The following is a 26,450-nucleotide window of genomic DNA, read 5'->3' as shown; positions in this document are numbered from 1 at the left end:
ATGTGGTTTGACAGCTCAGAATAGGGGAATGGATAAATTATTGATAAATTATTATTATTATTGACTAAAATACATTGTATACAAAAACATGTTGTTCTTGTTTTTTTGTTTGTTGTTATGCATTTATGAATAGAATAATACTCACATCACTGGCAATCGTCTGCATCTGCTTAGCCAACTCCACGTTCATGGCATCGGCAAGCACAGTATAATGGTGCTGGATCTTCCTGTAGCCAGCATACGTCTGCACTGTGGAGGCGTGTTTGGCATGCGCAACACTCATCATGTCTACCGGGGAGTGGTACTTCAGCTTGGACTTGTGGTAGTCCTTCTTGTAGTTCTTGTCACTCTGCAACCTGGCCACCTCCATGTAGTGCACCAGCAAGGGGTCATCCTGAAGATTACGGCAGCCCACTTGTTTTCCCCTATTCTTCTGGTGATTCAGCTTGTACTTGTACTGTGTAAATAAACAATGTATTATTCCCAGAACGAAAGTTAATATTTCGAAGAAGAAGAATTTATTGGACACAAGGTCCAATGGAAATTCTACTTCTGCTTTATCCCAACCGATCTGATAGGCTCACATACTCATACAGAGGTTGGAGAGGTTGGAGCACATTGTAAAATGGTTTTAAAGGCTTTTAATTGTTGGTCTGAGTCACTTACGTCGCTGGCGATTTTGGTGCCCTGCTTGGCAGCCTGGATGGTGATGGCATCAACCTTCAGGTCGTAACCCTTATTATACATTGCCTCCAGACCTGCTTTGTAGGTTTTCTGGAATGGAGGAGAAACTATTTATAAAAATATGACCAAAATAACACTTGTTAAATACTTCCAAGGCATATTTGAAGTTATATTGCAAAAGCACGATGGATACAAAGAGGAATATTTTGATGATAGATAGTAACACACAAGTGTGAAAAACGTAGCCTTACCTGACTCATGTTGATAGCATTAGCCTTGGCCAGGACAATCTCAGGGGCATCTGACATCACATGGACTGTGAGCTTGTCCTTCTGCCATTGTTTGGTGTATTCTTGCTGCAATCAAAATGATTCACCAATCAATTAACCTAGACTATCATTATAAGACACAACATTAGAAACAAACTGTGGTAACAGCTTTATTTTTCACAAACCTACACGTCCGGTCTGAGCATACCTTGTTCATGATCTTGTTGTTGTCAGTGGCCAGGACCATGTCCATGGAGTCCATCAGCTTCTTGAACTGGAATTTGGAAGGGTGTGTACGGTACTTATGTTCACTCTGGATGTCCGCGCCAACCTTTGCAAGCTCCACCGGCAGTGAGCCAATAGGAATCCATCCCGTTCCTTTCACATAGTTGTTCCAGTCAGACTTGTACTCGTACTATAGAAAGACAGAGTTGAGAAACGGGTGATTAGCAAAACAATAATATGAGTGGCAAGAATGTATAATTTATCACCAATTTTTACTATGTTTAGTTGGCGCTATGTTACTATGTAACTGCTGAACTCACATCACTGCAACTGGCATTCATGGTGCGAGCCAACGCAAGGTTCATGGAGTCAGGGAGAAGAGTGTAGTGGTGTTGGACTTTCCTGTAGCCAGCATAGGTTTGCACTGCAGAGGCTTGCTTAGCATGTGCAACACTCATCATGTCAACTGGGGAGCAGTACTTCAGCTTGGACTTGTGGTAGTCCTTCTTGTAGTTCCTCTCACTCTGCATCTTGGCCACCTGCATGTAGTGCACCAGCAAGGGGTCATCCTGAAGATTACGGCAGCCCACTTGTTTGCCTCTTCCCTTCTCGTACGCCAGCTTGTACTTGTACTGTAAAAATATACAGGTGTTTAGTCAATTACAGAAGCAGCATCTGATCACATTAATTCTCTACACAGTTGATAGCTGATTAAAGTGACAGAAAACAGGATCTATGCAGCAAGCAAACAGAAATTAAATTCTTTTACACTTACGTCACTGGCAATGGTAGTGCCTTTCTTGGCAGCCAGAACAGCAATGGCATCAGGTTTGAGATCGTAGCCCTTTTTATACATGTCCTCCAGACCGGATTTGTAAAGCTTCTGAAGAGGTATATGGACACAGCTTAGAAACAGAGCCTAAAAAGGACTATTAAATGCATGGTTCTTACTTTTAAATTACAGTTTGAATGTCTGTGACTTTCAGACTTTTGAAAGTAGTTTTGATTCTATAGATTATCATTAAAATTACAGTAACTAGTTAGAAAGGGGCAACAAGTATGCCGTCGTATACAGTATTAGTTAGTAGTGACATTGGAAGATGTGACGTGATGATCATACCTGACTCATGTTGATAGCATTAGCCTTGGCCAGGACAATCTCAGGGGCATCTGGCATCACATGGACTGTGAGCTTGTCCTTGTGCCATTGTTTGGTGTATTCTTGCTGCAATGTAATTGACACAAACACAGATAAATAATAACATTAGGACAAACGAGAAAACATCACAATTTAAACAATCTGCTTTTAATTTCCAATATGGTGTTACAGTTTATAGTTCACCTTGTTCATGATCTTGTTGTTGTCAGTGGCCAGGACCATGTCCATGGAGTCCATCAGCTTCTTGAACTGGAATTTGGAAGGGTGTGTACGGTACTTATGTTCACTCTGGATGTCCGCGCCAACCTTTGCAAGCTCCACCGGCAGTGAGCCAACAGGAATCCATCCCGTTCCTCTCACATAGTTGTTCCAGTCAGACTTGTACTCGTACTGGAGAATGAAACAAAGGCAAATAAATTAAGTATTTGATACCCGAAAGCTTTTTAAAAGAAAACGTACACACCTAGTACTAGGCTGAAGTTGCATAAACAGTACTCACATCACTGCAACTGGCATTCACGGTGCGAGCCAACGCAAGGTTCATGGAGTCAGGGAGAAGAGTGTAGTGGTGTCGAACCTTCCTGTAGCCAATATAGGTTTGTGCTGCGGAGGCTTGCTTAGCATGTGCAACACTCATCATGTCAACTGGGGAGCAGTACTTCAGCTTGGACTTGTGGTAGTCCTTCTTGTAGTTCCTCTCACTCTGCATCTTGGCCACCTGCATGTAGTGCACCAGCAAGGGGTCATCCTGAAGATTACGGCAGCCCACTTGTTTGCCTCTTCCCTTCACATGGTCTTTCTTGTACTGGATCTGAAAGGAACAAGTAAAAAATGATCAGATAATCTGACACTATTCAACGTAGGAACATTGTTGTTGACTACATCCTGTACAGCTTTTTATGTTGTCCTGGTGATTTATTGCATACTTACATCACTGGCAATATGTCTGCCATGCTTAGCATGGATGACAGAGATAGCATCTGGCCTCATGTCGTAGCCTTTGGCGATATCTTCCACCCACTTGTGCTTGTAGTGAGACTAGGAGAAATCAAAGAAACCACAGTCAAACATCGCTTATCTATAGGCATTACTTGCACATCTTTAAAATGTCAGAGAAATTGAGTCTGTGTGTGTTTGTGGGTGTGTACTGACCTCGCTCAGGGTCTGGGCGTTGTACTTGGCCTGGAGGAACTGAGGGCTGTCTGCAGGCAGGTTGTACGTGTGCTTGAACTTCTCGCCAGATGCTCTGTATGAAGCCTGCACAGAGAGAAAGAACAAGGTAATCACATTCAACATCCATAGTAGGGAATAGAATACATGGAATAAATACATGAAAACCATTAATTTCCTCATATCTTGTATGTTAACTCAATAAATGTATGACTTCTGAAAGACTAGCCTTGGTGAGCTAAAATAGATCCTAAAAAACAATAAACGATAATCAAAGTTAGTTTATGTTCTTACGTCATCAAGTAACTTGGTGTTGGTCATGGCAAGGGCCATGTTCATCTGATCAGTCAGACTGGTGAACTTCAGGGTGCTGGGGTGCACACGGTAGCCGTGCTCATCTAGGGCTGCCTTGGCTGTCTTAGCCAACTCCACCTCCATAGAGCCAATAGGAATCCAGCCAGAACCCCTGTACACGTTGTTGTAGTCAGACTTATAGGTGTTCTGTAGAGACACACAGCGAAACAGGAAAGGTATCACATCAGGTATTAGGACAGGTATAAGGAAAGGTATAAGGACGGGTATAAGGACAGGTATCAGTACAGGACAGCTATCAGGACAGCTATCAAGATAGGTATCAGGACAGGTATCAGTAATGGTATTAAAACAGGTTTTAGAACAGGTATCAGGACAGGTACCAAGACAGGTATCAGGACATGTAGGAAGACAGGTATAAGGACAGGTATAAGGACAGCTATCAGGGCAGGTATCAGGACAGGTATCAAGACAGGTATCAGGGTAGGTATCAAGACAGGTATCAGGACAGGTATCAGGACAGGACAGGAAACGTATCAGGGCAGGTACAGGACAGGTATCAGAACATGACAGGTATCAGGACCTATATCAGTACAGGACAGGTATCAGGGCAGGTATCTGGGCAGGTATTGGAACAGGACAGAAGAGAACAGGTATCAGGACAGGACAGGTATCGGGGAATGTATCAGGACAGTTATCAGGGCAGGTATCTGGACAGGTATCAGGACAGGAATCAGGACAGGTATCAGGACAGCTATCAGGACAGGTATCAGGACAGGTATCAGGACAGGTATCAGGACAGGACTGGTATCAGGACAGATATCAGGACCGTTATCAGGGCAGGTATTAGGACAGGTATCAGAACAGGTCAGGTATCAGAACAGGTCAGGTATCAGAACAGGTCAGGTATCAGGACAGGTCAGGTTTCAGGACAGGACAGGTATCAGGACAGGTATCAGGACAGGACAGGTATCAAAACAGGTTAGGTTTCAGGACAGGACAGGTATCAGAACAGGTCAGGTATCAGGACAGGTCATGTTTCAGGACAGGACAGGTATCAGAACAGGTCAGGTATCAGGACAGGTCATGTTTCAGGACAGGACAGGTATCAGGACAGGTCAGGTTTCAGGACAGGTATCAAAACAGGTTAGGTTTCAGGACAGGACAGGTATCAGAACAGGTCAGGTATCAGGACAGGTCAGGTTTCAGGACAGGACAGGTATCAGGACAGGTATCAGAACAGGTAAGGTTTCAGGACAGGACAGGTATCAGGACAGGTCAGGTTTCAGGACAGGTATCAAAACAGGTTAGGTTTCAGAACAGGACAGGTATCAGAACAGGTCAGGTATCAGGACAGGTCAGGTTTCAGGACAGGACAGGTATCAGGACAGGTATCAGGACAGGACAGGTATCAAAACAGGTTAGGTTTCAGGACAGGACAGGTATCAGAACAGGTCAGGTATCAGGACAGGTCATGTTTCAGGACAGGACAGGTATCAGAACAGGTCAGGTATCAGGACAGGTCATGTTTCAGGACAGGACAGGTATCAGGACAGGTCAGGTTTCAGGACAGGTATCAAAACAGGTTAGGTTTCAGGACAGGACAGGTATCAGAACAGGTCAGGTATCAGGACAGGTCAGGTTTCAGGACAGGACAGGTATCAGGACAGGTATCAGAACAGGTAAGGTTTCAGGACAGGACAGGTATCAGGACAGGTCAGGTTTCAGGACAGGTATCAAAACAGGTTAGGTTTCAGAACAGGACAGGTATCAGAACAGGTCAGGTATCAGGACAGGTCAGGTTTCAGGACAGGACAGGTATCAGGACAGGTATCAGAACAGGTAAGGTTTCAGGACAGGACAGGTATCAGGACAGGTCAGGTTTCAGGACAGGACAGGTATCAGGACAGGTATCAGGACAGGTATCAAAACAGGTCAGGTATCAGAACAGGTCAGGTATCAGAACAGGTCAGGTATCAGGACAGGTCAGGTTTCAGGACAGGACAGGTATCAGGACAGGTATCAGGACAGGACAGGTATCAAAACAGGTTAGGTTTCAGGACAGGACAGGTATCAGAACAGGTCAGGTATCAGGACAGGTCATGTTTCAGGACAGGACAGGTATCAGAACAGGTCAGGTATCAGGACAGGTCATGTTTCAGGACAGGACAGGTATCAGGACAGGTCAGGTTTCAGGACAGGTATCAAAACAGGTTAGGTTTCAGGACAGGACAGGTATCAGAACAGGTCAGGTATCAGGACAGGTCAGGTTTCAGGACAGGACAGGTATCAGGACAGGTATCAGAACAGGTAAGGTTTCAGGACAGGACAGGTATCAGGACAGGTCAGGTTTCAGGACAGGTATCAAAACAGGTTAGGTTTCAGAACAGGACAGGTATCAGAACAGGTCAGGTATCAGGACAGGTCAGGTTTCAGGACAGGACAGGTATCAGGACAGGTATCAGAACAGGTAAGGTTTCAGGACAGGACAGGTATCAGGACAGGTCAGGTTTCAGGACAGGACAGGTATCAGGACAGGTATCAGGACAGGTATCAAAACAGGTTAGGTTTCAGGACAGGACAGGTATCAGAACAGGTCAGGTATCAGGACAGGTCAGGTTTCAGGACAGGACAGGTATCAGGACAGGTATCAGAACAGGTCAGGTTTCAGGACAGGACAGGTATCAGAACAGGTCAGGTTTCAGGACAGGACAGGTATCAGGACAGGTATCAGAACAGGTCAGGTTTCAGGACAGGACAGGTATCAGACATGTACCTCTCACTCAAAATAAACTATTGTTCACAAAAATTATTACTACTATTGTCAGCAATGGATGTGGTTAGTGCTGATGCCCACCGGATCGATAGTAGTTACTGCTTATGCACACAGGTTGATAGTACACTTACACAGCCAAGCCTGGTTTCATACCATCATTATGGTATTGAATGGCAAGGATATTGAAATGAACTCACGTTGCTCTGGATTTCCATCATGGTGCGAGCCAGCTGAACAGGCATTGCCTCAGGGAGAAGAGTGTAGTTGTGGAGGCTCTTCCTGTAGCCAGCATAGGTTTGTGCTGCAGAGGCTTGCTTAGCATGTGCAACACTCATCATGTCAACTGGGGAGCAGTACTTCAGCTTGGACTTGTGGTAGTCCTTCTTGTAGTTCCTCTCACTCTGCATCTTGGCCACCTGCATGTAGTGCACCAGCAAGGGGTCATCCTGAAGATTACGGCAGCCCACTTGTTTGCCTCTTCCCTTCTCGTACGCCAGCTTGTACTTGTACTGTAAAGGAAATACAATGATGAATGTAAATACCATGAATAGCATGTCATGATTATGGTCAACTATGGTTAATCAATAAACCAAAATACAGATTTTGAATTTCTTCCAATTCATACGTACATTGCTGGCAATATTAGTGCAGGCCCTGGCAGCCATGATGGGGATGGCATCTGCCTTCATCTGGTGTCCTTTGAGAATGTCTTGACGGTGAGCGTATGTGTAATAGTTCTGTGATGAGGAGAATGAGAAATAAACACATTACTTACAGACACATTTCAATGAATGCATCATGGTCAATGAATATGTGTATATTAACTGTGTTTAAAAGCATTCAATTAATATATATACATATACAGTATATATATATGTGTGTGTGTGTGTGTGTGTGTGTGTGTGTGTGTGTGTGTGTGTGTGTGTGTGTGTGTGTGTGTGTGTGTGTGTGTGTGTGTGTGTGTGTGTGTGTATAAAATAGGACTGTAATCAGTCAACATATAACCAACTATACAGTATAAATAAAGGCACATTTCAATTAATGCATGGATGTATATGTGTATTGATTGTGTATGATAGCAAAGGTATATAATAGTATGGACTGTGATCAACATGTAACCAACCTTGCTGATGTTGACAGCGTTGTATTTAGCTTGCATGAACTCTGGTGCATCTGCAGGGAGATTGTAGGTGTGCAGGAACTTCTCTCCACTGGCTTTATAGTCATGCTGCAAAAAAACACATCATAACAACAATAGATTTAAATCAACACTTCTGTTCAGTTCAATTAAATTCCATCCAACAAAAAGTATTTAATACAAAGTGTATTTCGACCAAATGTATTAAATAGAAAAATTCAATTCAATGGACAACCATGGAATCGATTTTTGGCCTTCCTAGTAAGTAAATACTACTCACAACATTCATAATCTTTTGGTTCTGCTTGCACAGCTCCATATTCATGCCGTCCATCTTGCTGGTGAATTTAAAGTTTTCAGGGTGCTGCCTGTACTTGTGCTCGTCCAGAGCGGCGCCGGCCTGCTTGGCTAGCTCCACTGGAATGGATCCGATAGGGATCCAGCCAGTTCCCTTCACATAGTTCTCCCAATCCGCTTTGTAGTTCACCTGCATCCGGCAAGGAGAGGAGACAATGTGAGAAATGCTGCAAAAAGCCACTACAATAAAAATCGAAGATGCAGCATTACAACTTACAAGTTAAAGCTAGAGTTTCTAAAGGCCGGAGGCTAGTACTTTTCCAACCAGGCTAGTAGAAAATGTGCCAAACTAGCCCACCAGGCCAGTGAAACGTTTTTATTTTTTTTATTTAACTAGGCAAGTCAGTTAAGAACAAATTCGTATTTACAATGACGACCTACCCCGGCCAAACCCTAACCTGGACGAAGCTGGGCCAATTGTGCGCGCCCTATGGGACTCCCAATCACGGCCGGTTGTGATACAGCCTGGAATCGAACCAGTGATCCCTCTAGCACTGAGATGCAGTGCCTTAGACCACTGCACCACTCGGGAGCCCTTAAAACATTATCTTTTCAAATACCGCATGGCACAGATTTTGGACGCTTCACTAGTAGAATGTCACCTGGGTAGAAATTGCCCTTCTGGCCAGTCAGAAAATAATTTAGTTCTATCCCTGGGTAGGAGTCAGAGTACTCACATCACTGGCATTGGTGTTCATGTTGCGAGCCAGCTCAAGGTTCATGGAGTCAGGGAGAAGACTGTAATGGTGTTGGACTTTCCTGTAGCCAGTATAGGTTTGCACTGCAGAGGCTTGCTTAGCATGTGCAACACTCATCATGTCAACTGGGGAGCAGTACTTCAGCTTGGACTTGTGGTAGTCCTTCTTGTAGTTCCTCTCACTCTGCATCTTGGCCACCTGCATGTAGTGCACCAGCAAGGGGTCATCCTGAAGATTACGGCAGCCCACTTGTTTGCCTCTTCCCTTCACATGGTCTTTCTTGTACTGGATCTGAAAGGAACAAGTAAAAAATGATCAGATAATCTGACACTATTCAACGTAGGAACATTGTTGTTGACTACATCCTGTACAGCTTTTTATGTTGTCCTGGTGATTTATTGCATACTTACATCACTGGCAATATGTCTGCCATGCTTAGCATGGATGACAGAGATAGCATCTGGCCTCATGTCGTAGCCTTTCGCAATGGTTTCCTCCCAGCTTTGCTTGTAGTAGTTCTGAAATAAAGCAATACGGTAAATAAATACACTATTTCCATGAGACACTAATACAACACAGTATAGGCATGCAGTGCACACCCAAGAAGGCACAGTTGTATTTGGAGGAAAGATGTCTACACAGTGCAGAGTAGTGTGCTCTTTATATAACGGGCAGGCAGTGATAATCTGATAAAACATTTGATAATTCATTAAATTAAATATGAATACGAGGCATAACTTATTAGTGTTGGTCAACAGTACCTTGCTGATGTTGTAGGCGTTGCATTTGGCCTGAAGGAACTGGGGGTCATTATGGGGCAGAGAGTACTTCTGGTGGATCTCCTCAAGACCCTTCTTGTAGTGAAGCTGCAGGGGAAGAAGAATACAAATTGTATTGAGTGCACAAACACATATTTATAGATATAAAATAGGTGCTCCATCCAAATAAATGAATTACTGATTGTTTCATCTTTATTTATATATTTAAAAAAAATCATATTTGTACTAAGTTGAATATGTAACCGCTATGAAGTAAACAGTTTGCTCGACATAGGGAAACCGCCCCATGATGTCTAAATGATCTGAATTACACGATTCTATCATCCAATAATGTTCATACTGTATAATAACACTCACATCACTCCTCATTAGCTGGTTGACCTGGGCCTGCATCATGACTGGATGGTCAGCGATGGAAGTGAACGGGACGGTGTCTGGGTGCTGACGGTACTTTCTCTGAAGTGGAGGAAAAAAGGGAACAAATAGGTCAAAGCAGATGAAACCAATCTTGTTGTGTTTTTATATTGTCAAGGCAAGAAAAGACCATTAATAACAAAACATATCAAAACATTTTTATTGTGAGAGCTATGGTATGGTTTCCTGATTAATGTACCACATTATGGCAAATAAACTTAAACCTTGAACTAGATCATGTTGTAGTAGCTACCTCATTGAGGATCTCTCCGGCTTTCTTGGCCTTCTCCACTTCCATGGAGCCGAAGGTGACCCAACCAGATCCCTTGGTGAAGTTGTTGTAGTCTGAATGGTATTCATTCTATAGTGAGGGAAAATAACCAAGTGGGAGTAATACTTTCTTTAAACTTCTACCATTTTTGAAATACTCCAATATTATAAAAACCTTTTCCCCAGACCTTTAATAGGATGAAAGCAAACTAAATCAATCGATCATTCAATTCGATCAATCAGCCAGATTAATTAATCAATCAATCAATCTATCTATCTATCTATCTATCTATCTATCTATCTATCTATCTATCTATCAATCAATCTATCAATCAATCAATCAATCTATCTATCAATCTGGGTGATGGTGTTCTTACGTCACTCTGGATGATGTTGGCATTCTTGGCCAGGTCCAGGGACATGGCGTCGTAGGGCAGGAAGTAGCGGTTGTGGATGGTTCTGTAGCCGGCCATGCTGGCGATACCCTGGGACTTCTTGGCCAGGGTGTTAGACATCATGTCCAGCGTGGTGATGTACTTGGTCTTTGTCTTCTCGTAGTCCTTCTTGTACTCACGCTGTGGAGAGAGTTTGAGAGAATTAGAAGGTGAGGCACCACATACTCTCTATGAGAGTATGTCACACTGACAGCCACTATCCTCATATTTCTGTGTCATACCAAAACTAATTGGAATTTACTTTACTTTATTAGATTTATTTGTCAAAGACATTGCACATCAACCAACATTTCAAATGTGCCCGATTAAGCTAGCCGGCTAATTTTTTGTCAAATCTTTGTTCCCTGGGCAGGAAAATGACTTACATCACTCTGTATTTTGGCCACGTGCATGGAGTGTAGCATCTTGGGGTCGTCGCGGATGCTGAGGGCTCCCACCATCTTTCCCTTGTTCTTCTCAAAATCCTTCTTGTATTTGACCTGAGAGCAAAGAGCAAAAGTTAGGTCAAGGCCTATACTACAAAGTACACCAAAGGAAACTGTCAGCATTATCAATATGAATACTAATATTACATGTATGTGTAGATGTTTATTTCAGTGCATGCATACTCACGTCACTGGCTATGTTTGTGTGGGCACGGGCTGCAAGGATCGAGATAGCATCACCCTTAAACTCAAACTGCTTGGCTTTTGCTTTCTCCCAATCATACTTGTAACAATTCTGCACAGAGTTACAAATACATTGAAGATATCAGTATCATGCAAGTAAAAATCAGGAGGGTTTATCCAATGAGGTCAACAATAACCAACTACAATGATTGTGAAATTATGTCAATACAAGCATATTATTTTCAAATCATATTATAACAAATGAAATTATAACTGGATTCGAATTACAACTGGATTTTAAAAACATTATCTACAGTATCATCAACAGAATTTGGCTTACATCACTAAGGTTAAATGCATTAACTTTGGACTGGATGAAGAACGGGTAGTCTGGGGGCAGGGCACACTTAAACTTATCCAACTCATACGCTGCATGGTAGTTGAGCTGGAAAAGACAGGAAGAACCTCATGAAAATATAGTACAGTCAGGTACAGGAAAATGTACGGTTGGCACTATGTAGAACAGAGGAGAGCTATATTGTGGAGAAGATGAGTACTACATGGGTCATTCCACACCACTAGAGGGCAGTGCTGCCTGTCTCAAAGGAGTGAGAGGCCTCTCCTTTTCAGAGTAGTCTCTCATAACTGTCAGCCCCCCTCCTCTCATTTGAGACTAGGGTTATTTTCAGCAGACTGAATGCATGTTGCTATTAATACTACAGAGAGAGAGAGATAACACTCTCTGGTTTCCATGGCGTCCGCAGGAAGACAGCTAAGCTATGTGCTAAGTGGATGAATGAGCACATTTTCAGGCAATAGCCTTCAGGAACCTTTAGTGTCATGGCAACGGCTCAACCTTGAAGTCTCTTTTCTGGTATTTGTTCCAAAATTCGAACAAAATTCTAAATCATATACTTTTTAACAGGTTGTTCCATTGAGGTCAAAATACCTATTTTTTAAGGGAGACAGATATACGTAATTGTAATTTCATACTGAAGCTATTTAAAATGGAACTTAACACTCATATAAGGTCTGTCGTAAAAGTTGAATACATACATCACTCAGCTGTTTGGCGTTGATGGCAGATTGCACTTGAACAGGCGAGTCTGTCACTTGCGTAAATTTCACTGTGTCCGGATGTTGCCGGTAAACTTTCTGCAAAAAAAAGTAAATTATACATATCAATATCAAGAATAAAAAAGAAAGGATTATGTCAATCTAATGTTCAATGGAAAGGCTTTATCCATGCTAATCATAGTGCAACTGACTGGTTATAATTTGTACAATTTCCTCAAGAGGCATACTTACATCTTTACACTGTGCAACTTTCTTATAAGCCTCATATTCTGGCGTCATGGTTTGAGGATAGAAACATCTTGTCTTGATGTCCTCATAATCTGCTTTGTAATTTTGCTGAAAAGACAGAAGAACAGATGATTACTTTCTAATCACTGAGAGTGAACTTGCCTGTCGTACACTGGGCCCTGGATCAAACTAGTGCACTATATAAGGAGTAAGGAGCCATTTGAGAGACAACCAATGTGTTACTCTTAACAAAGCATCAGAGAAGAGAATAAAATAAAAACAATGCAACATGACTTACCTCGCTCTTTATCTCCTCCACTTTCTTGCAGTGAAGCATGTAGATGTCCTCATAGCTGCCAATATAGTGTCCCTTCACCTCATTCTTATACTTGTCTTTATAATGTACCTGTGAGGGGAGATAGAGGGAGTAAAGATTAATCCATGTAAGATCCATTTGCCTTACATACAATAATGGAGATCCACTTTAAATGATCAGTTGGGTCGTTGCTGCCATTTGTAATGTCTTTCTTGAACTAACACTATCACTTGTCTTTTTTAATAGCACTGACTTTGCTGATAGCTACTTTATTGAGAAGAAATGTACTTACTATGACTGTGTCGTGTGGTTGTCTCACCTAGCTATCTTAAATGCACTAACTGTAAGTCGCTCTGGATAAGTGTCTGCTCAATGACTAAAATGTAAAAAGGAATTGTAAAACGTGCTGTTCAATGATTTGTTGAACAATTTTTTAAAAATCAGTGAAGACTATGAAGGGAATACTCACGTCACTGAACTTTTGTACAACAGAGTCCATCTTGAATTTGGGCGTATCACAGTAGTTGATACTGGACCCCCTAGATTTCTCATAGCTGGCCTTGTACACTTTCTGCAAAGGGAGTGATCAGAGAAAAAATGGCAAACAAAAGTATTTATATGTCTCAAATGCATATCAAAGTTAGTATTTGGCTTTCAATTGATGAAATTCGGCAAAATGAGTAAAACTATGTCCATCTTATTACACTAATTATTAATAAGTTGACAGTGAATGACTAGTAACTAACTAGACTCATCAAAGTAGCGCTTGGGTCATGTTACACCTTCAGTGGGTTAACTACAGTATAAGTGGCTCCTGATAATTCAGTAAGAGGGGGGTGCACCCTTACTCACTGTCATGATTTAACTAGCAGGAATCTGCTGTGATAACTTCTACCCTGTTAGCAGCCAACTATCAAACTGTCCAACTAGCAAACTGCCAACTGTCTAAATAAAAATGTACTAGTAAAAACTATACAAGTTCATTTGAAACACGAGTAGTGACTTTTGAGAACGGAGATGAAAGATAACTGTTGCTGTCTGCCAGAACATGGGATGGGATACTGAATGATTTTCTGTAACTAATGACTGCCTCTCATAGAAGAGACGTGATTGTTTAGCTTCCTGTAACTTCTGTCTATTTGAGTATGACACCTGTTTGGACCAATGGTTCAGTCTCCCCGACTTAGACACTTACGTCACTCAAGATGGTGCCAGCGTATCTCAGCTGCCTGAGCATAGGGTTGTCAGAGGCTGGGAGAACATTGTAGTCAGCCACCGCTTTGCTCTTCTCATAGTCCTTCTTGTATTTGATCTGAGGAGAGAAGAATGGGTACAAGTCAATACATTATATATATGGTTTGCTGTGATACAGTGATTCATGGCAAGGTTAATACAATTACTCATCATCATAGCAGATTTTGGATTGAAGTGTTTAAATTTGATTGAAAAATGCTTATAGGCAATGACTCCTTCTCAAAACTAAAAAGCTACAGTTTTGTTACCACCTACGTTATAGCCTAAATGTTTTCAAACTACTGTTTGCCAGTGATTTATTCTTTATCAAGTGTTCTGATTCTGGGTACAGAACATGTGTGGGCACATCTTGATGTCTGCGTGACAAAAGAGTCACGGTGTTGACTCACGCTCTGTTTAGAGCTCGAGGTCAAACCAGTGTCGTGTGTCTCTCTGCTTGCTGCCGCATGAGATGGATCTATAAAAATATACTCAGCCAGCTCCCACTTTCCTGCTTCTATTCTCTGATAGAAGCAGAAGACAGCTGGTTGGTTGGTTAGCTGGTTGGTTGGTTGGTGTGTGTATGTGTGTGTTGTGTGTGCTAGTGTGTTCTCCTTTATGTCCCTCTCTTTGAGGGCTTATAGACTCACTGAGCTGGCAGCGTGACCAGCCTTCTTGTTCTGTTTGTATTCTGGCGTCTCAGTTTGCATAAAATTGATTTGGTCTTTTATGTCCTCATATGCAGCCGTGTACTTTTTCTGAAATGAGAAAAGACAAATATAGATATGACAGGTTATGATTTGATGAAGGCATACTGTAATGTAAATTATGCCAATAACTATTAATATGCTATACAATAGTGGGCTCTTACATTGCTGACGTTGTCCATAGCCACCCTAGCAACAGCCACATCAATGTAGGGTGTTTCGCACCAGTGGCCCTTGACGTTCTTGTTGTAGTCCTCATGGTACTTGAGCTGCAAGAGAAAAGCAAGGAAAAGTCAGACATTGGGGTCATTTAAAATAAGCTACTGAACTAAAATGGCAAAATAGAGGCATGACACAATCAAGAAACACTTAAAATATTATCTGTCAAAATGTTGCCTTAAAAGTCATTCAAAACAGAATGATATGAACATTATAGATGGATGCTGAAATTGTTGGGGCCTCTGCAACTACAGGGGGTGTCTAAAAACATGTTGGGAGCGGTGAGGATATAAAATAATCTCAGGCTATTGTCGTTGCACCACGTCTGTCTGCCAGAACAGGGCTGCTGCCTTCCAATAATATCATGGAGCAGGTGGCAGTCATCCCCCTCTATCTCCCAGGGACAAGGACAGCAGGGCTGGGGACTTTACCCATGTCAGGCAGTGACTGACAGCACCCACTGGTCCACCCTGTCCTCTCTGTCAGGACTCTACAGCTAAGGGCTATGATAATGAGTCTCTCAAATGTCTACATTACAACGTTGTCAAGGATGATGAGAAGCCATTGTCAATGAATCAGTGTGTGTGTGTGTGTGTGTGTGTGTGTGTGTGTGTGTGTGTGTGTGTGTGTGTGTGTGTGTGTGTGTGTGTGTGTGTGTGTGTGTGTGTGTGTGTGTGTGTGTGTGTGTGTGTGTGTGTGTGTGTGTGTGTGTGTGTGTGTGTGTGTCACACCACTTACGTCACTGCGCTGTTCAAAATTTTTCTTGGCCATCTCCATATCATTAGAGACAGCCAGAGAGGTGTACTTCGCCGTGCGTTCAGCATGACCCTTCTTGTACAGGATCTGCAGAATGGAGCAGAACAGAATGGTGAGAGGAAAAGAAGAGACACAGAGGAGAGACAGGAAAGTAAGGAGGACAGTGTGTTAGAAGGGTGTGTGCTGGGTTCGAACCCATATTAACACCAGCTTATTCACTCTGAAAGCAGCAGCAGTGACCGCTAGGCCACCCCAGGCCATGACGAGATGTTTCTCTAATCAATACCTTTGACACAACATGTGATGCCTGTTAGCTACATGTGGTAATGCTCTGCATGATGATATCTAACTGGAAAAGCCAATAAACTGGATCAGCGGAAATCTGAAGTTCACTTAAAAAAAAGAGCGACAGCATTGACCATTTTAATTGCATCCTACATGTAGAAATAGCTGCTCAGAGGAAATGTTTTCATATGGAACATCTGAGTCAGCAGAAAACAAAAAGCTCAGGAAGCAAAAATTCCTGAAGTCTGATTGATGTAGGACACCTTACTGTCAAGTAATGCGATGTGAGCAATGAATTGTTCCAAGTGAATTACAAAGTGAACCACCACACTCATGGATGTGGTTCAGCTGACTGACTGACGCAGACACTGCATTCTAGAAAGTGTTGTTGAGAAGGATATTTATGACTTACAACATTTAAATCATAGAACAACCAGTTATAACAATCACCCAGTGTAAGAAAGGAATGCTGTTCAAATACAACTTACAGTAACTATAAAACAGTAACTATAAATTAGTACTATAAAACAGTAACTATAAAAAGGTACTATAAAAAGGTACTATAAAACAGTACTATAAAACAGTAACTATAAAACAGTAACTATAAAACAGTAACTATAAAACAGTAACTATAAAACAGTAACTATAAAACAGTACTATAAAACAGTAACTATAAAACAGTACTATAAAACAGTACTATAAAACAGTACTATAAAACAGTAACTATAAAACAGTAACTATAAAACAGTACTATAAAACAGTAACTATAAAACAGTAACTATAAAACAGTACTATAAAACAGTACTATAAAACAGTACTATAAAACAGTAACTATAAAACAGTAACTATAAAACAGTAACTATAAAACAGTACTATAAAACAGTACTATAAAACAGTAACTATAAAACAGTACTATAAAACAGTACTATAAAACAGTACTATAAAACAGTACTATAAAACCGACTTAACACTGATATCAACTTGCTGTAATTACAAGGAAAAGTGTAGTTAAGTGAGGTTTGAATACCAACAGGTAGTTGCAGTACTCACATCACTGAGGACCTCCTGTGCCTTTGCCACCCTGCGCAGCTCAGGAGAGTCACTGTAGGGATAGCACATGGTCTTGTCCTCATCCCAGGCCTCGGTGTACAGTTTCTGATCACACAGAAAAACAAAAGGAGAAGTTGCATCGGCTCAAATATAGAAAAGCAATCTACCTTTTTTTGAATAAAGATGAATTACTTAGATCATTCTTGATTCACCTGAATTGAGTAATCTACGTATAAAATATTATTATAATCTCCTACGACTCAATAAATTAGCCTGGGACAAGTGTTGTAACAGCACCACTAGAGTGAAGGCTGAGTATGAAGTTACCTTGCTGTAGTTGGCAGCATTCTTCACAGCCAGGACAAGCTCAGGGGCATCAGGGGGCAGCAAGTACCTGTCCTTAGTCTCATCCCACTTGGCCCTGTACAGAACCTTGCTGATCAACTCCGAGACATGCTTGACATGAGCGATCTCTCTGGCCTCCCCATCGTACAGACTGGTACACCTGACCTTATTGCCCTCCATCCGGTATTTCACCTGGTAGAGGCAATGAGTCAAGTGTCGATTTGACCAAAGTTTTATTTTGATATTATTATTAGTGACAGTGCAACATTGACTGAGACTGTGATATATGATATCTATCAGAGAAGTGGACAGAATAGAACCGAGGCCTCCATACCTCAGACAGCTGCTCCTGAGCCTTCTTGATCCGGACCATCTCAGGGGTGTCAGCCGAGATGTCATAGGGTTTCCCCTTAGCCTTGTCATAGGCATGACGGTACTTGTTCTGTTAGGGACACATTGGAACACTATGACTTCATAATCATGATCCAAAGGGGGGGGGGGGGGGGGGGGGGCATGAAAAAAGCATTGACTTGGGTTCTCTTCATTAGGCAATATACGGAAGAATACTGACGGAAACAGAAAAGAGACTACCTAGACTTTTGAAAACGTTTTGCTACGATGTACCCTAATGAACATGACCTGGTTGTAATGGGCTTGCTTACATAGGAGAACAAGTCCAGCATCTTCTGGCTGTGGGCCAGGTAAGGAGTCATGAACTTGGAGGTGTCCACCTTAGCCTTCTTCCTGACGACTCTTCTCACAGGAACGCCAGACTGGGGAACAGAGGTAAGGCTGTTAGTCATGTGTCAAACTATGACTGTTGTTCCTTTATGAGAGGAAACCAGACCAGAGGTACACATCCATTTACAACAAAGAGGCTAGCGAGACAATACAGAGAAACCAGAAACAAGACAGAATCAATGCTACTGTAACAATGACAGAATAGTAGTATTATACTAGGTGTAATATAAATAAATGGGTAAACAAGTGAATTACATTTTGACTTTCATAAGTCTCTTACAAAAGGGACACGTGTGTGAAAGCAACAATGACAGTCTACTTCATGCTACTCTGCAACCAAGTTCACGTACCTGCAAGAATTCATTGCAATGGCTGATTTAAAAAATCACCTTAGCTACTAATTGTGGTATTTGACTGTATCATCAAGGCATTAAATGGATTGATTAGAAAACAATGTAATTCTACATGGAGGTAATGGGATGGGAGATAATATGGTATTGGCTAGGTTAAGGTCTAGTAGGGACAGAGGATAGGACTTATTATCAGGGCTACAGGAAAAGAAAGGGACTGAGGGAAAGGGACTGAATGAAAGAAAGGAAAGGGACTGAGGGAAAGGGAATGAACGAAGGAAAGGAAAGGGACTGAATGAAAGAAAGGAAAGGGACTGAGGGAAAGGGAATGAACGAAGGAAAGGAAAGGGACTGAATGAAAGAAAGGAAAGGGACTGAGGGAAAGGGAATGAACGAAGGAAAGGAAAGGGACTGAATGAAAGAAAGGAAAGGGACTGAGGGAAAGGGAATGAACGAAGGAAAGGAAAGGGACTGAGGGAAAGGGAATGAACAAAGAAAGGAAAGGGACTGAGGGAAAGCGACTGAGGGAAAGGGACTGAACGAAGGAAAGGAAAGAGACTGAGGGAAAGGGACTGAATGAAGGAAAGGAAAGGGACTGAGGGAAAGGGAATGAATGACGGAAAGGAAAGGAATTGAGGGAAAGGGAATGAATGAAGGAAATGAAAAGGAGACTGAAGGAAAGGGAAGGAGAGACTGGCCATGAACGAGCCAGTGGACAAAAGCAGTGGTGAACAAGACACAATTGACTGCATGCATCATTTAGCAAAATCTGCCTATATGAGGGCTATTTCATCAATCACTCACTAGCCTGAGAAAATGTACATGAAGTCATGATTTGTGAATTACCCAAACAATCGCCTTTTTGTTTGGGAACTCACTTTTGGAATGTCCCAAAAAATATCTTCCTCGACTTGAGTAAATTGTGAATTGTTAAACAAGGTAGTTTGTTTAATAATCCACAGGGTCACGCACATCGCTTTTTTAAACAGTATCCTTTCTAGAATTTCTCTCCTTTGTTAGGCTTACATCTGTGGAATAACCCCCATGACATGCAAGCACAACCGAAGCATCATGAGCTGCATGTGCTGTTTATTTCACTGTTGTCTTCTACCTGTTGCTTTACCTCTGCTCCCACCTGAGTTGTGGTCTGGTGAGAGGTGGTCGAAGTCACCGTCTCGTCAAAATACTATAAATATAGGAACAACTCGCTGGTTTCAAAATCGCCATTACAAGCAAAAGGAAGACATATCACAAATGTATTGGATGGAGTTTTTCCCCAGCTCTGGTGCAATAATTATATGATCTCTGACACATTCAGTTAGCCTTTTATACTGTAAACAACATTGATAAACAGTAATACTCATTTTAAACTCACTTAATACTCATCTGCACTGTCACCACAATTATCTGGTTGTGGTAGTTAAGTCAGATATTCTACTTTCAGCACTAATGCTCAGCTACAGTCTTTGACAATTAGCATAATGATATAATAATTACATTCACTATAATGTAATAAAAGGTTCCATATATCCCAGATCCCCCCAGTGACCTTGAAGGTGTCCTTTTGGATCCTGGTATATACTGTGATTACTGAAGAGTGTAATGAAGCCTCTAATCCAGGGGGAAAGAGGAGTAGGAGCCTATAATAGCCCTGAATGACTGCCTGACTGACGGCTCTGTCTGCCTGACTGACTGTGTGCTGGTTGCCTGCCTGCATCTGACAGAGCCCTCTGACCAGACCTGGGTTCAAATCTACTTACAATAATTTCAAATACTTTAGCTGGTTTTGAATGAGTGAGTTTGTCTGGGACAATGGAAACAATAGAATATTTGCAAAACGGCAAACCATGCCCACCTGTCACTCCAAGTTAAAGCAAACATTAAAAGTATGTGAAAGATTCTAGTATTTAATCTAAGGTCTGACAGACAGAACCCTCTGTCCGACCATCCCTGGGAATACTGTATATACACCCTCACATGACCTCACTGGCTATTCTTGTTGGTTATTCCATTAACAAGTCCATTGTCCTTGTTGTAAATAGTCGCTATGAATCCAAATATCAACAAGACAGCTAAAACTGTTTTAATCCTTAGTGATTATACTAATAAATCTCCTTACTATTAGCTTAAATCAGAGCAACATACTCTACTAAACAAAAACATTCTCACACATGTTCCCTGAATAGCCTGCGTCTAACTTTAACTAAGCCAAACTTATAACCAGTGACCTCTGTGAGTTGAGAGTGAGACATTGTTCTCTAACTCAGGAAGGTACTCATTGCCATACCATTAAAAGGGGACAGCCCGATGAACACGTCTAACAACCCTACTGGTGGAACTGTCTAGAAAACCCTCGAACTAATGGTCAGAATCATCATCATTATCGTCCCGACACAACATAGGCCTGCGATTCAAATGCCAAACAGCTTACTGAAACACTGATACACCAGAGCTGGGGGAAAAACATCGCAAACACTTTAAACAACAGTTGTAAGAGGCCGTTTTCTGACTCTACAAGACAGGAGGAGAATCATACAGGTACATGAACTACCCCACACCTGCTTTGTTGTTGTTCCCCAACAGGTTTTTAGAAATTACAATAAACAATGGAGGACAGAGAACAGGTAGAATCTTCTATTCAGGAGTTGGCAAGACATCACAAACAGATCTGGAATCAGGCTAAGATTCTGCTCCTACAGAGCTTAGATTTGCCTTCCTCCTCTAGCTAGCTGCTAGTTGCCTGCTGGTTTCTCTCTACATGAATCAACCTCCTAAGCACATCCTATGAGTGATGTTAGCAGACACAAGCCCGGCTACTGGAGCTACTGCCGTGTGATTTACAGCAGGCAGCACTTCTCACTATGTCAACTGCTAAATGTGTATCTCCTGTGCTGTCCCGAGAGTGTTTAACAGCCACATATCAGAGCTCAGAATAAATATTTATCTTACTGAGAGAAAAATATACCGTCAAATTGGAAGTTGAAAAGATCTCAAACTTGATTAACATTAAGAGGGAAAAGCAGCATAACATAAAACTATGTACTATCTTGAGAAAGTGCTATTGTTCAAATCGTTAAATGCTGCATATGAAATACTTAGTACAGTATAATCCATATTAATAACCACTTAATAACCATCCTGAAATGTCAACAAAAAACTGCTGTCCTGAATGATTGTACAATCCACCCAGTTATTATCCGCAACTTAGAGTACTGTATATCCTATAAAATGCACAGCTGCATGTTTCTCCCCAGCCTGTAGATCAGATGAAAGAAGCTATCTTACTATTAAGATCATAGTCATCTCTTTAAAAATGTCCTCCAAAGTGTAGATCAAAGTAGTAGTGAAATCAGAGTGTATTGAATTGAGCGTATTCTTTTTTTTCTGCATTACAAAGCATTGACATTTTTGCATTAAAGATTGATAAATCTCTTTGAAAAAGTGGATATGTTATATGGGAACCAAACAATAACTTTCCAAATACTGTAGTTCATTTTGCTAAATGTTTTGAATATGTAACAATGACAAATCAGAAGTATCTTCCACATCCTCAATTAGGAAGGAATTATTTGGATTCCCCTATAAGTTATCAACAACATAACGTTTAGACAAATACGAGGCTAACTTTAACCCCATTTCACTTGGAAATAAGAGATTCAGTTATTAGCCTTCTGCTTTCACTCTTCCATTGGACGCTCTAACACAGAGTGGACCCTCACAAAGAAATACAACGACACAGTATGAAAATCTATGTTAGAGCTTGGGGAGCTGTCAACACTGGAATAGACTGTGTGGATTATGGTGATTGCCAGTCTGAAGCCAAACGCTTCAAAATGTTCTATTGTGTGACAGAGGTTTTGCACCAATATTACACATTGTTAAAGAAAGGCACAGTATAATCTTACTGATACATGTTTATATCTAACACAAAACATTGGTACTAACAAAACAAAATAGCAGCTCCCCAAACAATCCATAACTCTTCTGAATGGAACATCTTCCCAACATTACTATACATTTTACACCAATGGTGTAAGAAATGTTACAGATGACGAATGATGATGGACTCTTCCATTCATGCATCTTGCAGTGCAGTGTAACTTAATACAAATTGACAGTATCTGCAGGAATGACAGCAATGTCTTCACACTGTCTGTTGTGTAATAACTAGACCTATTACATCAGTGTGCTCCTGCCATCAAAGCCTATATTTGTCAGTAGTTGAACTCTCTGGGAGCCTTGAAGATAGGGTGGTTGGTCAGGTAAAGTGTACTTATACTACTTCTACATCGACTACCAAGTTAAAGGAGTTTTCCCATTTTGAACCTCACACTGCTTAAGTGCGATGGTCCTTGTAAACAAAAGGGTGTGATTACTTTTTATGTTCATAACTGGGCTTTAAAATGTCCAAGAAAAGAGGGAAGTGGCAGGGGTTTTGATTTTATTGGCTGGTCCCCGGTCTGATTTACAGTTCTCTGGACTGTACAGGGCTAGCCAGGGCCATGTCTATAGCTAGCATATAGGAAGATGCGTGTTCTTTGGAAACAGGATCTAACCCTGCTCACAGCTCAAAGACACCTAGATGACTTACTGGGGTGGTATCAAAACTAAGTTGCCTATTCATAGGGACTGAGTAAAGCTAGCTAGTTAACCTGGAGAGCCACCAGTACCAGAGTACCAGGAAGACAGAAATGGCGCCGACAGAGGCTGCCTCGCTTCTAGTCCTTAGGAAACTTTGTTTACAAGCATTTCACTACACTCGCAATAACATCTGCTAACCATGTGTATATGACCAATAAAATGTGATTTGAATTGACTACTGTGGCCATAAAACTCAGACCTAAGAACATATGTAGTGGGTTTGGAATGGGGTTGGAGTTCCAATTTCATTTCAATTCAGGAGGTAAAGTGAAATTCTGATTCCTATTCTAATTTTCCTTGACTGAATTTGAATTGAATTGACTGAGTCTGAGTACCTAAGACAATGACAGTGTGTTGTGTTGATGTCGCAAGAAAATATTTACTTACCTCTTCCTCAAAGATCTCCTCATCCTCCTCAAACTCCTCCTCAATTTCTTCATTCTCATCCATGATGATGCAGTTTTAGGGGTTTCTACCTCAAACACATAACATCATCAGGCATTTAAATTCTCAATGATGCACCTCCCAGTAAAATATGGTTGAAACTTTACAAGCACAATTCACAATCGTCTAGTATCCATAATTTGAACGTAACAGTCAACATCAATGTAAAACTCTGTGTTACAATACATTCCCTCTTTAAAAGCAAAAAGCAGTACTAGTGCCCTCCATAGAGCAATGTAGAGCAATGTGTCTTTACCAGAGGCTTAAGAACCTGCCTTGCAGTCTCTGGTGAACCTAAACCACCAAAGTCAAAGACAGGATATGGACAGAACCTTCTAACAAAGTCCTTCACACATAATGTATGTAACATGCACACACAATGATGCCAAACAGTGCAACATGTCGTACCCGAGAAAGACTCCTGTAGTATTTCCAGCAACCTTACAGTAAAGGATGCTGACTTGCTGTCCACTAGGGTCCCAAACTGATATTCCAATTTGTGTTTTGTTCTAAAGCCTAGACAAGTAATCAAATAAGCGTAAGAATTAACATTCACTCTCACTGTGATCAACTCCAATTCCACACCAGATAAGATAAAGCTCAGGTACAGCTAAAAGGTGTGATCACAGTTGTACTGGAATGCCTTTTGAAGGCCGGTAGACTTTGATGAGAGTTTGACACCTTAAACCCCCCTAGAGCAGTCCTGCGCCTCCTGGCTGAAGGGTTGGGACAGCTGTTTGTCATGTAAGTTAATACCACAGTCTGATTGGCTGGCTTTGTTTAGCTAACAGAGCTCCAATGCCTTCTGAGGCTGCAGGTTAAATATAGGATGGCTGTACTAACTACCCTTTTTTAGCACTCCATTCACAAAAGTACTTTTCCACCAAAAATGACTTGAAAATAGAAGCAGGAGAGGTTGTGGAAATTGCAACAAACTTGTGGTGGGTTTTAAAAAGGTGTCCCATTGTTGGCCTGTTGGTCTCTGGAGATCCACTGCTCTGAGACTGCTTTAACGAGGACACAGCCCGTTAACTGGGATTATTCCTTCATTAACTATCTCTAAGCAATCCAAAGGCAGCAGGAGACAAAACTGTACAGAAGACAAAATAGTCCCAAACGATGGCAATGCTGGAGCGGTAAGATGAAAGGAAGGAATATGTTCACTTTATTGTTTCTTTTAGCTTACCAGTTTACTTTAGAGTTGAATTGTTTCCCAAGCCGCCAAAGAGCCTCCCCAACTTCCCTCCACAGAAACGATGGACGACAGTTCACAGCTGTAGCGGCACCATGGTTATCATGTGGTCCAAACAGCCAATCAGAGGCTGGCGCTCTCAGGTTTCAAAATCTAAATATACCTAAGTGATCCCTCAAGAAAATAGCACCTGTTAAGTAAATTTATCTGAGTGCAATATACACTAAGTATACCAAACATTAGAAATACCTTCCTGATATTGAGTTGCACCTTCCCCCCCTTCCTTTGCCCTCAGAACAGCCTTAATTCATTGGGGCATGGACTCTACAAGGTGTCGAAAGCATTCCACAGGGATATGTTGGCCCATGTTGACTCAAATGCTTCCCAAGAGTTGTATCAAGTTGGCTGGATGTCCTTCGGGTGGTGGACCATTCTTGATACACATGGGAAACTGTTGAGTGTGAAAAACCCAGCAGTGTTGCAGTTCTTGACAAAAAAGAACTGGCACCTACTACCATGCCCTGTTCAAAGGCAAGTCATTTTTTGTCTTGCCCATCCACCCTCTGAATGGCACACATACACAATCCATGTGGTCCCGTGTGGCTCAGTTTGTAGAGCTTGCAAAGCCAGGGTTGTGGTTTCGATTCCCACGGGGGACCATTACGAAACTGTATGCACTCACTACTGTAAATTGCTCTGGATCAGAGCGTCTGCGAATTGACTAAAATGTCAAATGTATCAATTTTCTCAAGGCTTAAAAATCCCTCTTTAACCTACAGTTGAAGTCGGAAGTTTATATGGTGGTTTTTCAACCACTCCACAAATTTTCTGTTGACAAACTATAGTTTTGGCAAGTCGGTTAGGACATATACTTTGTACATGACATAACTAATTTTTCCAACGATTGTTTACAGACAGATTAACACCTGAAGGTACCATGTTCATCTGTACAAACAATAGCACGCAAGTATAAACACCTTGGGACCACGCAGCCGTCATACCGCTCAGGAATGAGACGCGTTCTGTCTCCTAGAGATGAACGTACTTTGGTGTGAAAAGTGCAAATCAATCCCAGAACAACAGCAAATCAATCCCAGAACAACAGCAAAGGACATTATGGAGATGCTGGAGGAAACAGGTACAAAAGTATCTATATCCACAGGAAAACGAGTCCTATATCGACATAACCTGAAAGGCCGCTCAGCAAGAAAGAAGCCACTGCTCCAGAACCGCCATAAAAAAGCCAGACTACGGTTTGCAACTGCACATGGGGACAAAGATCATACATTTTTGGAGAAATGTCCTCTGGTCTGATGAAACAAAAATAGAACTGTTTGGCCATAATGACCATTGTTATGTTTGGGGGAAAAAGGGGGAGCTTGCAAGCCGAAGAACACCATCCCAACTGTGAAGCACGGGGGTGGCAGCATCATGTTGTGGGGGTGCTTTGCTGCTGGAGGGACTGGTGCTCTTCACAAAATAGATGGCATCATGAAGATTTAAAATTATGTTGATATATTGAAGCAACATCTCAAGACATCAGTCAGGAAGT

At 41.7% G+C, this 26,450-nt stretch overlaps 1 protein-coding gene across 1 annotated transcript in view; it reads right to left on the bottom strand.

Moving 5' to 3' along the window:
- The window catches only part of LOC129821473 (nebulin-like), an 81,282-nt gene extending 57,570 nt beyond the window's left edge, over positions 1–23,712 (bottom strand). Inside the window, exons 1-38 of the mRNA XM_055879157.1 lie at positions 23,650–23,712; positions 18,193–18,303; positions 17,865–17,972; positions 17,513–17,722; positions 17,186–17,290; positions 15,833–15,937; positions 15,040–15,144; positions 14,819–14,926; positions 14,131–14,247; positions 13,405–13,506; positions 12,918–13,025; positions 12,623–12,727; positions 12,371–12,469; positions 11,655–11,759; positions 11,319–11,426; positions 11,072–11,185; positions 10,629–10,826; positions 10,235–10,342; positions 9,925–10,023; positions 9,550–9,654; positions 9,199–9,306; positions 8,768–9,079; positions 8,014–8,220; positions 7,719–7,823; positions 7,225–7,332; positions 6,793–7,104; positions 3,802–4,008; positions 3,490–3,594; positions 3,268–3,375; positions 2,837–3,148; positions 2,521–2,727; positions 2,299–2,403; positions 1,954–2,061; positions 1,499–1,810; positions 1,162–1,368; positions 936–1,040; positions 667–774; positions 146–457 (exon numbers count right to left, since the gene is read on the bottom strand). Of these exons, the coding sequence (XP_055735132.1) occupies positions 146–457; positions 667–774; positions 936–1,040; positions 1,162–1,368; positions 1,499–1,810; positions 1,954–2,061; positions 2,299–2,403; positions 2,521–2,727; positions 2,837–3,148; positions 3,268–3,375; positions 3,490–3,594; positions 3,802–4,008; positions 6,793–7,104; positions 7,225–7,332; positions 7,719–7,823; positions 8,014–8,220; positions 8,768–9,079; positions 9,199–9,306; positions 9,550–9,654; positions 9,925–10,023; positions 10,235–10,342; positions 10,629–10,826; positions 11,072–11,185; positions 11,319–11,426; positions 11,655–11,759; positions 12,371–12,469; positions 12,623–12,727; positions 12,918–13,025; positions 13,405–13,506; positions 14,131–14,247; positions 14,819–14,926; positions 15,040–15,144; positions 15,833–15,937; positions 17,186–17,290; positions 17,513–17,722; positions 17,865–17,972; positions 18,193–18,303; positions 23,650–23,712 (5,631 nt within the window). The remainder of the gene's footprint in view (positions 1–145; positions 458–666; positions 775–935; positions 1,041–1,161; positions 1,369–1,498; positions 1,811–1,953; positions 2,062–2,298; positions 2,404–2,520; positions 2,728–2,836; positions 3,149–3,267; positions 3,376–3,489; positions 3,595–3,801; positions 4,009–6,792; positions 7,105–7,224; positions 7,333–7,718; positions 7,824–8,013; positions 8,221–8,767; positions 9,080–9,198; positions 9,307–9,549; positions 9,655–9,924; positions 10,024–10,234; positions 10,343–10,628; positions 10,827–11,071; positions 11,186–11,318; positions 11,427–11,654; positions 11,760–12,370; positions 12,470–12,622; positions 12,728–12,917; positions 13,026–13,404; positions 13,507–14,130; positions 14,248–14,818; positions 14,927–15,039; positions 15,145–15,832; positions 15,938–17,185; positions 17,291–17,512; positions 17,723–17,864; positions 17,973–18,192; positions 18,304–23,649) is intronic.
- Positions 23,713–26,450: the final 2,738 nt, after the last annotated feature.

Source organism: Salvelinus fontinalis, chromosome 23 (genome assembly GCF_029448725.1).
Source record: "Salvelinus fontinalis isolate EN_2023a chromosome 23, ASM2944872v1, whole genome shotgun sequence".
Taxonomy (NCBI): domain Eukaryota; kingdom Metazoa; phylum Chordata; class Actinopteri; order Salmoniformes; family Salmonidae; genus Salvelinus; species Salvelinus fontinalis.
This window is presented reverse-complemented; position numbering and strand designations above follow the sequence as displayed.